Source organism: Castanea sativa, chromosome 3, assembly GCF_040712315.1.
Source record: "Castanea sativa cultivar Marrone di Chiusa Pesio chromosome 3, ASM4071231v1".
Lineage (NCBI taxonomy): Eukaryota > Viridiplantae > Streptophyta > Magnoliopsida > Fagales > Fagaceae > Castanea > Castanea sativa.
This window is the reverse complement of record NC_134015.1, coordinates 13,050,898-13,064,187: the sequence shown is the minus strand read 5'-3', so window position 1 is coordinate 13,064,187 and position 13,290 is coordinate 13,050,898. Positions and strand designations below refer to the sequence as shown.

Here is a 13,290-nt window from a genome sequence, read left to right as displayed (position 1 = left end):
ATTAGGTCAAAAAGTCTCACATTTATTTTAACTAGACCAAGGTTATCAAAATCGAGATCTTACGTAAGATCGTGGAACGTAGGTGAAATCGTGAATCGTAGGATCAGATTGTGAATCATAAGATCCTACATTATTTTAGGGAAAAAAACACATTGATATGCTAAATAATCACATAAATTATACATTTATTCATAATTTGCATCTAATTGATGTAATTATTATACATCACTACATCCATTTGTAAGTATCATTTAAAGAGACCAAAAACCTTAAAATGTGACACTCATTTGGAATTTTTTTTTTCATTTGGGTCCAATTGACACTCTATCTCTCTACATTACAATAGCAAAACTTGGTATATTGAGATGTTATTTTTCATTTAAATCCAACTGAGTCTTCTATCAAGTTAAAGAAGATTACAAGAAACTTGGATCGTTTGGGATTGGTAAAATCATACAATCTTACCGATCTTGAACGATCGCAAAGATCATTGAAAGATCTAGATTGTTTAGGGCATGCGAGATTGTAAAATTGTAAGATTGTAGGATCCAAATCGAAATTTTAACAACCATGAACTGGATTCATGATATTTATCTCTTGGAAATTTATCTAATAATCCTACCATGTTTGTTGAGTGTGTCCAATTTTAATTTAAGGTCCACTTATTATTTGGTGAGTATCACATTGTTACTTGTCAATTAAAAGAAAATGGATTGAAAAAAAATGGTAAAATTACATAGCATTATTCTAGAGAATTCAGAATTCCCATTATTCTAGAGGATTCCCCTCCAACTGATTTTGGCATCATATGAATAAATACTCAAAACAGCCTCATGGCATCAACTATATAACATACAACAAGGAATGCAACTCAAAGTATGATCCCCACACCACATATTTTGCCAATAGTTAACATTACATAAAACAACTTAAGTGAGAGTAATGATTAGGTACTCCTGCAATACGGTGATGTAGTGCTTCCTTTCACATTCATGGTGGAGTCCATCATGAATTTTAGAGGAGAAAACACCGTGTCACCGTATTCTAGGAGTACTTACTAATTTATTTTCCTTTATGCAGAGGCAACATACTATATTGGTGGAGTTGGTGTATTTCTTTTGTAAGTAAAGCTTAAATGGGATAAAATAAAATGGGATAAAATAAGGACAAAGTTTATCTCCAAACTAGTTTAAAGGTAAAATCTTTTAAATTCTCCTTATATATATTTTTTTATTTGATGTAAATTTTGATAAATCCATAGTTAAATTGTATTTTCTTATTATATCCTCCATAGTTGCAAAATTTTCACAAATCCATAGTTGCAAAATTTCATGAAGATTAAAGATTAATAATTATGTTATCAATTAAATATTTAAAGTTCATTTTTTCATAGTATTAAATTATGCATAAAAATATGTCTATAGATCGAATAGTAAGTAATGTCCAATTTAAATAAAATTTGACGTGCATGTTTAGAACATGCAATCCAATTGTTAGATTTTTAAAATATATAATTATGTTAATTTTTTAGTGGAACAAAACTCCCCTTACATCTTTTTATTAGATATGAATTTTGGAAATCTATCGTTAAATTGCATTTTTTATTATTATTATATCATCCATACTTGTTAAACTAAAAAAAGATTAAAGATCAATTCATGGACGGAACCAGTAAGGGCCCAAGGGGCCCAGGCCCCCTCTGGCTCTACCCAAAATAAATAAATAGTATATGTAATATACCCATTTCAACTGGGCCCAAGTAAAAATAGATTTTGGTCCCCCTTGCTTCCAAAAGGTTGGCCCCCATCCACAAAATTAAAATAAAAAATCAGCCCAAACAACACCACAATCCAAATCTAACCCAAACAATATCACAACCCAGTCCAAACAACTACAATCATATACCCAAAAAAAAAACCCAACTCAAACAAAAATTCAGCCATATTAACAACTGAAATACCCCCCCCCCCCCCCCCCCCCCAAAAAAGGTGGGGGCAAAATAAAAGAAAGGGCAGTTTGGGCAAAAGCTGGGGTACATGTTGGCAAATAATTGCTTTTTGATTATTTCATTTACGGATTTACCCATTAGTTTTTTAAAATTGTTCATTAAAAAAAACCCACTTTCCATCCACCAACACGTTCACTACTTCATATTTATTACTTCTCATTAATTTTCATATTATCTTATTTTTATCTTAATTATTCCAATAAAAAAAGTAGCATAAAAAAAATTACTATTCTAATTATTAAAAGATCACTAAATATATTTATATATAGAGAGGTGCTACATCCACAATATTTTTACAACAAATCATAGGTGGTTAGTTGTTATTGGTTTAAATTTAAACCTAACACTAAGATTACTTTTTTGCCCTAACAATAACAACCAATAACAACTTGCCATTTAGGATTTGTTGTAAAAATATTGTGGACATATCATTTCTTAAATATATATTTCCTCAGTAACCCTAAAATGGTAAATTAGTATTAACGGATACCAAAATATATTGTACCCATGACTAAATTGAAACAACATTGGGTATAGTATTGACTCCTTTGATTTTTTGTTTGTTTATGATTGTGATTGTGAGTCTTTTTCTTAGAGGCTAATATATATATATATATATACACACACACACAGAGAAAGAGAGAGAGAGAGAAAGTTAAACTTGTTTGACGGACAACATACATGGTAAAGTGTGTTGGCAATTTGGCAATGCAATAATTCAATAAAAAAAATAATTGGCAAAGTTATGAAGAGTGTGTATGGAGTTAAATAATTGATTGGTATATAAGCAATACATTAAGGATTATTGGATCAATGATTTTGTCTCTTTGTCTTTGTTTGTTGTTTGTGAATACTAAATGAATTCTTATTTGGAGTTTAATGATTTTTTTCCTTACACTCCGTCCCCCTATTTTGAATCCATGGGTCCATCAATAGCTATATCATTAATCAAAATTTTAAATTTTAAATTTTTGTAGTCTTAAATTATGCATAAATGATACATTTATGGATTGAATAGCATTCAATATTTCTAATTTCTCAAAAAAAAAATTCAATTTTTAAAAAAATTGACATACATGTTAAGCATATAAGAAGGTGTAATTTAATGGTTAGAATTTCAAATACATTACCGTTTTTCACTTACAGTTTGTTATGTTCAATATTTTCAAATACAAAATATATGAATAGAAAAACAGTATAGAAAATATGCTCATTAGTTCAAAGAAAAAATAACTGTAAAAATCTAAACAATTTAATTTATATAGAAAGCTAACAAAAGCAAAATTCAAATTTGATTTTAATTGAATGCTCTTTAAACTTTGATTTTAAAAAAGCAACACACACACACACACACACACACACACACACACATATATATATATATATATATTACCTAGTTAATAATGAATTGTACGTAGTCATGGTATATTACATACATGACTTATAAATTAAAATTTTTTTTAGTTATACAAGAAAGAAAACTCATAAATATAAAATCATCCAAACTCTCTATTCCTTTAATTTTATATATAGAGTTGTGGGTTTTAATAAGTTTAATTGATAAAATCTTTGATAATTGTATAAGAGATTTGAGGTTCAATTCCCGCCTACACTAAATAACTGATTGGTGTTTTGGTTTGATGATAAAAAACGCTCATCAAAAGCAGACGCCATAGGTTGAAATTCTCTCTCTCTCTCTCTCTCTCTCTCTCTCTCTCTCTCTCTATATAAATATATATATATATATATAGAGTTAGATATATTATTATATTTTTCCTATGGTTTATTTATATTGGATTCTTTATTTTCTACACTAAATTAACTCATTTGACACAAAAATAAAAAAAATTTAGATTAGATTAGACATGTAGCGCAAAATTAAACCCTATTGAAATTCAATTTTTACACTGAATTAATTCACTTTGCACAAAAAATTAAAAATTTAGATCAAATGGGACACGCGGCACAAAATTAGATTTTAATTGAATTCCAATTTGAAATCTAATTGAATTTTATTTTAGCTTTACCCTCTCTCTCTCTCTCTCTCTCTCTCTCTCTCTATATATATATATATATATATATATATATATATATTGGCTACACGGTTGCTTTTCTTCCATCCCAAACCCAGATGCCACTTGCTTTATTGAATCATTTCTTTATATGTTAAGCCCAGCTAAGGTAGTTTATCAAAAAAGCCCAGCCAAGGTAAAATTATGTTACAAAATTACAGAAGTTACTGGAAAAAACAAATAAGAAACCAAAGAAAAAGAAAAAATATTCAGCAAAAAAAAAAAAAGAAAACCAAAGAAAATAAATAAAAAAGATTTAATTACAAAATACACTTTCTAACCTTGATACGTTTTTAATTTATTTTTTATTTTAGTCCTTTTAACTTCTCAATAGTCTTTCACATAATAGCACCATTAAATTCACTAAAACAGTATTACTTTTTAAAGGGGAAAATATCACTGCAACTACCGGTAAGAGTTGATGGAAGAACTAAAAATTGATAACATATTTAAATTGAAGGATTAAAAAAATGAAAAAAAAATTTGAATGAATAAATTGAAAGGATATAATTTATAATTTAACTAAACAAAAAACAGTTTTTTTTTTTTTTTTTGAATAACAAAAATAGTTCTCTTGCCAATCAAATTTGGGGATTAAAATGTTTCTAAAACAAACAAAAAAAAAGTCCAGTTTCCAGTCCATGTTAGAGAGAGAGAGAGAGAAGAAAGGGGCCAGAAGGGGGTTTGACTTTTGTGTTGGGAAAATAGGAAGATCTCTGCTTCTCTTTTTATTCTTCTTCTTGTCTGTGCGCAAGAGTTAAAGACGGCATAACTTAACAACACACCACACCAAAACAAAAACACAGCTTTTCTATTACAATCACTCTCTATCTCTGATGCCACCAGTCACTTTCTTTGTATCACTCAGATTCAATCACTGTAAGTCTCTCTCTCTCTCTCTCTCTCTCTCTCTCTCTCTCATGGTAAATCTTTGATGCCCAGTAACTCATTTCCTTTTCATCTCTTACTTTTAAAGCTCTCTCCTTTTCTTACTTTAGTTGAATACCCAGATCAACTTTTGGCTCGAAGTGAATCTTGGAAGCCCCAAATCGTTGATAATTGAATTTGCTGTGACTGTCTGAATGATTTTATGTACTTTTGATCATGTGGGTCTATGTTTATATGCATAGATATGCTTGTTTATGTGGGAAAAAAAATTGTATACTCGGATCAATCAAAGTTCCTATTTACTATGTTTGGATCATGTAGCTAGAGATAGAATTGGATTTAAGTTGTTGATTCTTGAAGTTATTTTATGCTTGCCAGTTGGTTTATTTTTTGAGATAATTCTGTTACTGAAGGTCTTATATGTGTATGTTTATGTGGGTGTGTAGACCATGTTGAGCAATGAGATTTAGATTGAAGAAATGGGGTGTGTAATCAGTCGAGAAGCGTCGGGTATAGTATCTGAGGCAAATGAGGATAAGAATTTGAGTTCTCAGTCTAATAGGAAGGTAGAGGATGTTCCAGCAAGGAAAGTAGATAGGAATGATGTTGAGGTTCATAATGGTGGGATAAAGAAGGAGGAGAAGGATGGTGGTAATGGCGGTCAGCGGCCTCCGGGGGAGAAGAGAAGGTCTAGGGGGAATCCAAGGTTGAGTAGTCTACCAAAGCAATCACGAGGAGAGCAGGTTGTGGCGGGCTGGCCACCGTGGCTCACAGATGCTTGTGGGGAGGCACTCCAGGGGTTGATTCCACGAAGGGCGGACTCTTTTGAGAAGATTGATAAGGTTTGGTACCATTGTTTTGTGGAAAATGGTTTAATTTGGGATTTTTTTAATGCCCTCTTGAATGATGTAGCCATTGCCGTTGTGCAATTAATTGCAAAAATTATGTTTATTGTGTTTCAAAATGGGTAAATGCATGTGTCCTGTCATTTGAGATGCATTCTTCAAGAATTTTCTTTCTTCGATTGCATATCACAAATGATGTGGCAATGACATGCTTGAAATCAATGCCCAATGTTGGTCAATATATGTTGAAATGAAGGAAAAACACGATGGCTTCATCATTTGAGATGGGGAATTTGTGATGTATAGTGTTAATTTTGTTTTTCTTTGATTTAATTTGCACTTTTGATTCTTTTATTTCCCGCAAATTTTTTTTGTGATGTTAGATTGGGCAAGGAACATATAGCAACGTGTACAAAGCTAAAGATATATTGACGGGTAAAACTGTTGCACTGAAAAAGGTTCGATTTGATAATTTGGAACCTGAGAGTGTGAAATTTATGGCTAGAGAAATTCTCATTTTGCGGCGGCTGGATCATCCCAATGTTGTAAAGTTGGAGGGTTTGGCTACATCAAGGATGTCTTGTAGTTTGTATCTGGTGTTTCAGTACATGGAACATGATTTAGCTGGACTTGCTGCTAGCCCAGCAATCAAATTTACTGAGGCTCAGGTTTGCCCATGTTTGCCTTGAAAGTTAAAGTTAACAAACATGTTTTGGTATACTTGATATTCTGTTCCTGTTACTGCAGGTCAAATGTTACATGCATCAATTACTATCTGGACTTGAGCACTGTCACAACCGTGGGGTGCTTCACCGTGACATTAAAGGATCAAATCTTCTTATTGATAATGATGGAATACTCAAGATTGCAGACTTCGGGTTGGCTATTATCTGTGATCCAAACCACAAACGGCCTATGACTAGTCGGGTGGTCACTCTTTGGTATCGACCTCCTGAACTTCTTCTTGGAGCTACTGATTATGATGTGGGCATAGACCTTTGGAGTGCAGGTTGCATTTTAGCTGAGTTATTGGCTGGGAAGCCAATTATGCCTGGTCGTACAGAGGTAACTCGTAACTCTCTTCTTTCTCTTTGTTTCATACAAAGCATCATAGGTCAACTCTCTACTTTAATATTAATAGCTCTCTAGTCACCTTTTATTTTTTACATGCGGTTGTAATGGAAGCACTGCAAAATGCTGTCAGAGTTTGTTGAGTTGTTGTTTAATGCTTGAGCATGTATTTTTTTTATTTATTTTATTGTATTAATATATTGTTTTTGTTGTTATTATAGCTGAGCTTTTACTGGCCTGTTCTCATCTTACTCAGAAACTTAAATATGGGGAATCGGATATGATTGTGGTAATCTAGTTGGTGACATTGCTTGTTAATTTGAATTAAAAGGCCTTCAATTTTGTGGTAGGATCATATTTCTATTTTGGATTATTATAAAATCTTGGATAGGTTAGATTTTTTTGCATCTTACTGTTTTGGTTTCTTGTACTTTAGATATGGAGCCTTTGTTTTTCAGTGTATGGAAATTGTCTTTTAAGCTTAAATATATTCTCTTTTCTTCCTCTTCTTGTTACTGATTTGTAAGCAGAGAAGTGAGAATATTGTTTACTTAGCATATCGTGTATAGAGATTGCACTCCCTGTCATTTACTGCATTTTGGACGTAAATATGTTAGCATTTTTATTAGTACAGGTCTGATATCTTTACTGCTCACTTAGGTAGAGCAACTACATAAGATATACAAACTATGTGGCTCACCATCAGATGAATACTTTAAAAAAGCAAAGTTGCCAAATGCAACCTTATTCAAGCCCCGAGAACCGTACAAAAGATGCATAAAAGAGACGTTTAAAGATTTCCCACCATCATCATTGCCCCTTATTGACACTCTTCTTGCAATTGATCCTGCGGAACGTCGGACAGCCACAGATGCATTAAGAAGTGAGGTGAGTCTTGATGTATTTATGACCAATCTTTTTCAATTAACTTACATGATCTTATTCTATTCTTGTCATCCCTTGATGTTGATGTTATGCCTTCTTGATCAGTACTATATTTCTTTCTCTAATCTCAACAGTTTGAGTTTCTCTTGGTTTCTTTATTTACGTTGGGAGCTTGCAATTTTCTCAATCACTTATGAAGCTATGCATTGTAATCCTTTAAACTAGTAACTGTGTAGTAATGGAGCCACTTACTTAAGAGTGATCAACATTCCATTGCAGATCTAATGTAACGGTTTGGTTTCTAAAAGTCATTATTTCCTGTCAGTGCTAATTGATTTGTTGGTCTGTAGTTTTGACCATACATAGTAGAGATTGTTATTAAAAATCATTACAAATTTGTTAAAGATCAAGTTCTTCATCTTTTCCAGCTAGCAATTTTGTAATAATATGCAATCATATCTGTTTATAATACAGACTTCTGAGCACCTAGTTACTAAGAAGGAACAGGACACTGGACATGGTAATTATTGTAAAATTTGGACATTCTACAGTAGGGACACACGGCAATATATTAATTAATTATATATATCTGACATCATGTTGAAGTTGGGATATATCCGACATTTCAAAGTTAGAACTGTGAAAAAGGATCTGCTGTAGAAAATGTTAACCTACTTATTATTGTTCTTCAAATCTTGGGTGTAGTTTTTGGAAAATACTATGTTCTTCTTTTTTTATTTTCACCTTCTGCTTTCTTTTGGTATATTCCTAGTTAAAAAAAGAAGAAGAAGAGCCTAATGGATTTGGGAGTACCACTTTTGTTTGCTATATAAATTATGGTTGTTCTGACATCCCACAGAAATTAGGGTCCGTTTGGTACATGTGTTTAAAAACTGAAAATTGTTGTTTGAAAACATTTGTAGAAATACGTGTGGGAGAAAAAGTGTGTGGAAATATGTGTAATGTTGTTTGAAAACACAAACCAAACACCCCCTTAGACAGTTCTATCTTACTTACCCTATAATTTTAAGTGAAATGAAGTCACTGTGTAAAGTTTTAGGCATCAATGAGATTGATATCAAGTCATGGAGATGATAATCCTAAAAAATTTGACTAGGTCTGCACACTACCTACTTAATTATTTAATTCTGAACTTGTCACTTGTGTGATATCCTTCTAAAATTGTGCCTACATTCTTCCAACTTTCCTCTTTTCCCAACTTTTTTGTTGTTGTTGCAGTTCTTCACAACAGAACCTTATGCTTGTGAACCTTCAAGCCTCCCAAAATATCCACCAAGCAAGGAAATGGATGCTAAACGACGGGATGATGAAGCTCGGAGGTTTGGATGCTCTTAACACCCTGCATTCTACTACTAAATAATTGATTTTTTATGACAATTTATTTGAAAATTGTGCATATTGCTAAAGTTCTGAGTGATATCATTTGCTGGGGTCAAATCATTAGGAAGGGCTGGTATAATTTAGGCTTCTATATTTATTGCTTTGGTTAATATGGTAAGGGGCCTAGTGCAACCCACTTCTTCTCTTAATTTACTCTTACTTTTTTTATTTTTAAAATATCTGAATTTTGGAAAACCTCCTTATGGTCCTGCCTACGTTATTGCCATGTTTTTTTAATGCATATTTCTACAACTATGCTAAGCTTAGACCTCACTGTGGATTGAAGCATATTTGTATTTCTTATATTTGCTGAAGATGTGTTGATTATGATAATGGTTAAGAAGCAGATGATTTAGAATCATTAAGTATTGGAGGTCAAGTAGGTGATTTGTCGGAAATGGTATATATATATATATTTTGTTCTTATTGTGCATTGATTCTTATCTGTTCACAAAGCACTATTTGTCAAAGTTTCTCTTATCACCAGTATGTGTGGTGCAGATTAAGAGCTGCTAGTAAATCCCAGGCTGAAGGTCCAAAGAAAACACGTACACGTGATCGTGCTGCTAGGGCATTTCCTGCTCCAGAAGCCAACGCTGAGCTTCCATCTAATCTTGAAGTATGTCTGATAAGTTGCTTCTATCAACCATCCTCTTTTTTATTTATTTAATTAATATTTTCTTTGGCTTACTGAGCTACTTCAAAAACATGGCTTCAAAATTTATTATCCTCTACGAATAGATAGCCAGACGAAGTAACTTACTATTTCTCGAAGAACATATTATCACTACCCTCGGTGTGTCCCTCCCACTTTTATTCTTGTCCTCTAGGTGCTTGAGTTGACACTATATTCTTTCGTTACTGATGTTTATAAATTACAAGCTCATTTTATTTAGAAACAAAAGTGGAAATTATAACTAAAGGTGTCCTCGATAACTGAAAATTGGCAATGTGAGATTATTTGTTAGATGTTTCATGACAATAAAGCCTCTCTTCATTTATAATCTTGATTCACAATCTGGCTTTTATATTTAGTGGTCCTTGGTTGTTTGTAACCAATTTCCATTTATTAATTTTGAATTATTGAGAATGCCAATGAGTAAATTTAAATGAGATGGGGAGAAACTATTATTGTGTCTCACAAGCTTTAAATGCAACAATCAAATTACTTATAAAAAGAATTAAGAAAAGTGCAACACTCAAAACATAGTTGAACTTCTTTCCAAACCTGTAATGACTATGTATCTAGTAAAAATGTATCTCATTCTCTCCTGTGTGACACCAAGTAATTACCAACATGGATTTGAAATTAGATGCTTAAATACTGTGGAATATATAGTAAATGTATGAGCGCTATTGAGCGTCCTTAATATTCCATAAGGCTCGTCTTCCTGTCTTGAATTGTAAAATGATGTTTCCTGTCTCCCTGGTATTGCTTAATGATTAAGCTACTATATTTAGTACCATATCAGATGCTGTCATAGTTAGTAGTTTGTGTACTGCTCGTATGCTTAATTATTCAGATGTTAACAAGAGCAGAATATGTAAAATAGGTCATATGAAGCTCATGGGGCTCATGGACCATGGCTATTGAAAAGAACTTTCATTGAACAGAGAACAATATGCAAGTTTGTTCACTTAAAATAAGCTTAAGATTTTTGGGTTAGCCAATCCCATATATTTGATGCAGCAGCATAGGCTCCTCAGTGTGTGAAAGATCTACATGCATGCAGTTTTAATGTCAGTTCGACCAAACTTTATAGTTGCTCTTGACTCAATCAGGTTTTAGTTCCTGTTTATGTTTCTTGACTGTTGGCTTTCTTCTGAAACAGAGAAGGCGTTTTATGACCCATGCAAACGCAAAGAGCAAGAGTGAGAAGTTTCCTCCACCGCACCAAGATGGACAACTTGGCTTTCCCTTGGGTGCTTCACATCATATTGATCCTGCCAATGTTCCTCATGATGTCCCATTTAGTTCAAGTTCATTAATTTATTCAAAAGATTCGCTCCAAACTTGGTCAGGTCCATTGGGTGACCCTGCTGGCCTTGGTGCTCCAAGGCGGAAGAAGCATGCTGCAGGTGATGAACGAGAAGCATCAAAATCACAGAGAGTTACCCACAGAGACAAAATTATTGATGTTCGTGATAAAGGAAAGAAAATTATGGCTTAATCTTTTTGAATACATACATCAAGATTCAGAAGATCTGTTAGGCTGGACTGCCTAAGCTCGCTCACAGTTTCGATGAAATCCTACTGCAATGTAATGCAAAGTCTATCCAATCAGCCTGCATTTCGCATAGAGGGATGTAATTCATTGGTTAAAAGTGCGGGGGTATAATCAATTTTTCATTTTATAGTCCCTTACTTTTTTTTTTAAATCACCAAAAAGATTTTTTTTCCCCTGCTCAATTGTTGGAAAAGTGAGAAAATTCATCCTATTATGTAAATCTTTTTCCTTTTCTTTTTAAATCATTTTTCCTTGGTTCCAAAGTTCCTTGTGTTGAAAACTGAATACTGCTTAGAATAGTTTTAAAAAAAGAATCTAATAAATGCAGCATAGCATCATTCTTGTGTTTGAAGTTTTGTTCAGCAATCTAGCTTCTCAGGATAGATGGCTTCCAAATGCTATTCTCAATCTCTAATTTTCTTTGTACTTCATGCTAAAGTCTTGGACCTATTCTAATTTCTATGTATTGACTCTCATTAAATTGTTACGGGAGATACTTTCTTTTATGAGTTGGTGGTGGTTGTTTTTTTCAATGCATGCTATGTGCTGGTCAAAGAGCCATGCTTGTGTTCCTTTTCTTGAAATTTTTTTAATATTTCATAAAGCAAATGCAAAAACAAAATAGAAAACAAAGGCAAACAAAATGGCTGGAGACCTGGAGTATCTCAGCATTTCTTAGCCAACAAGTTGCCTTTATTTTATTTGGGTCATTGTACATAACAGAGAAGTCACAAATTTTGAATCCGAAGCTTGAGAATGATTCTGTAAAACTTTTCCTCAGTCAACATATTCCTCACAATCCTTTTTTCATGTGATGCATGTTACTCACATTTAAAAACTTGAACTTAAATCCTATCTTAATTTTACCTTACTCTTTCTTGCATTGAAGATCATGCCTGTTAGTGTAAAGAGTTTTCTAGTTGAATGGCTCTTATTGGAGGGAACCAGATTCGAGAATCTCCCTTTTCTTACTAGTTGTAATGGAAAATGACAAATTCTCTCAGTTGAGAAATGTATTTTACGTGAATGAGGCAATCACTTGAAACCGTGAAAAGAAAAAACAAATGCCAACGTTTTTTGATAAACAAATGGGACGTGGACATGAATTTTGTGTATTTCATCTGAGCATTTGCTTTAAGTTTGGTAAATTAGCACCATAAAATAAACTGATGTGTCCATTGCTACGGTTCTTATGCAATTTTTTTAAATGTTTTTTGAGAGTCAATGATTGTTGTTGCATATAAAGAAGGGAAAACAATTAAATTATTTTAATATTTTAATGAAATAGATTATATAATTAATAATCTTGTGCAAGTGTTTTGAAAAATTGTTAGCTAAAATAAAAAGTATGTTCTTATTCTAAAATACATAGTAATTTTTGCATAAAATGATGTGAATATACTTGGTTGTTTTTAAATTTTTTTTTTTTTATGTACACTTTTTTAAAACCTCGCTTTTTCCCGCCTTTTATCACATTTTCAAATTATTTTCAAAATACAAACATACTTAAACATACTTTCAACAAAAAGCTTTTAGTTTTAACTAAATAAGTTGTTCTCAAATGGATCCTTAGTGGGTTCTATTCCCTAATTTTGTGCCAACATGATCTACATTTCTTTTAACAAGCTGCTTGAGTCTTATCCTTTTTATTATATAATAAATTTAAGATATGAACTTGGTTTTTATAATTAAAGCTTAAAGGTGAGCATCAAAATATGTAAAATGTTTTTAAATAGAAATTTGTAATAAAAAAAATATCATCAACCTATCACCAATATTAACTTTGATGTAAAAGGGCCCAACAGAGCGTGCACACACATATATTCTCTAAAATTCTTGACTCATCACACACTTAAAGTGACATTACACAGAAATTACCTTTTTTTATACAA

At 32.3% G+C, this 13,290-nt stretch overlaps 1 protein-coding gene across 1 annotated transcript; it reads left to right on the top strand.

The window, feature by feature from the left end:
* The first annotated feature begins 4,700 nt into the window (after positions 1 to 4,700).
* Positions 4,701 to 11,750, top strand: LOC142626814 (putative serine/threonine-protein kinase At1g54610). The gene is made up of 8 exons (XM_075800528.1): positions 4,701 to 4,959; positions 5,415 to 5,810; positions 6,197 to 6,481; positions 6,561 to 6,878; positions 7,545 to 7,772; positions 9,009 to 9,109; positions 9,672 to 9,789; positions 11,003 to 11,750. Exons 2-8 carry the CDS (start codon positions 5,448 to 5,450, stop codon positions 11,339 to 11,341), a joined length of 1,752 nt encoding a protein of 583 aa, XP_075656643.1. The 5' UTR covers positions 4,701 to 4,959; positions 5,415 to 5,447; the 3' UTR covers positions 11,342 to 11,750.
* The last annotated feature ends 1,540 nt before the right edge of the window (positions 11,751 to 13,290 follow it).

Bases quoted from the DNA above. Each gene is read 5' to 3' on its own strand.
- LOC142626814 (XM_075800528.1), top strand. From the start codon at position 5,448: ATGGGGTGTGTAATCAGTCGAGAAGCGTCGGGTATAGTATCTGAGGCA. The intron at 7,773-9,008 runs GTGAGTCTTGAT...TTGTTGTTGCAG, and splicing joins CAGATGCATTAAGAAGTGAG to TTCTTCACAACAGAACCTTA. The intron at 9,110-9,671 runs GTTTGGATGCTC...TGTGTGGTGCAG, and splicing joins CGGGATGATGAAGCTCGGAG to ATTAAGAGCTGCTAGTAAAT.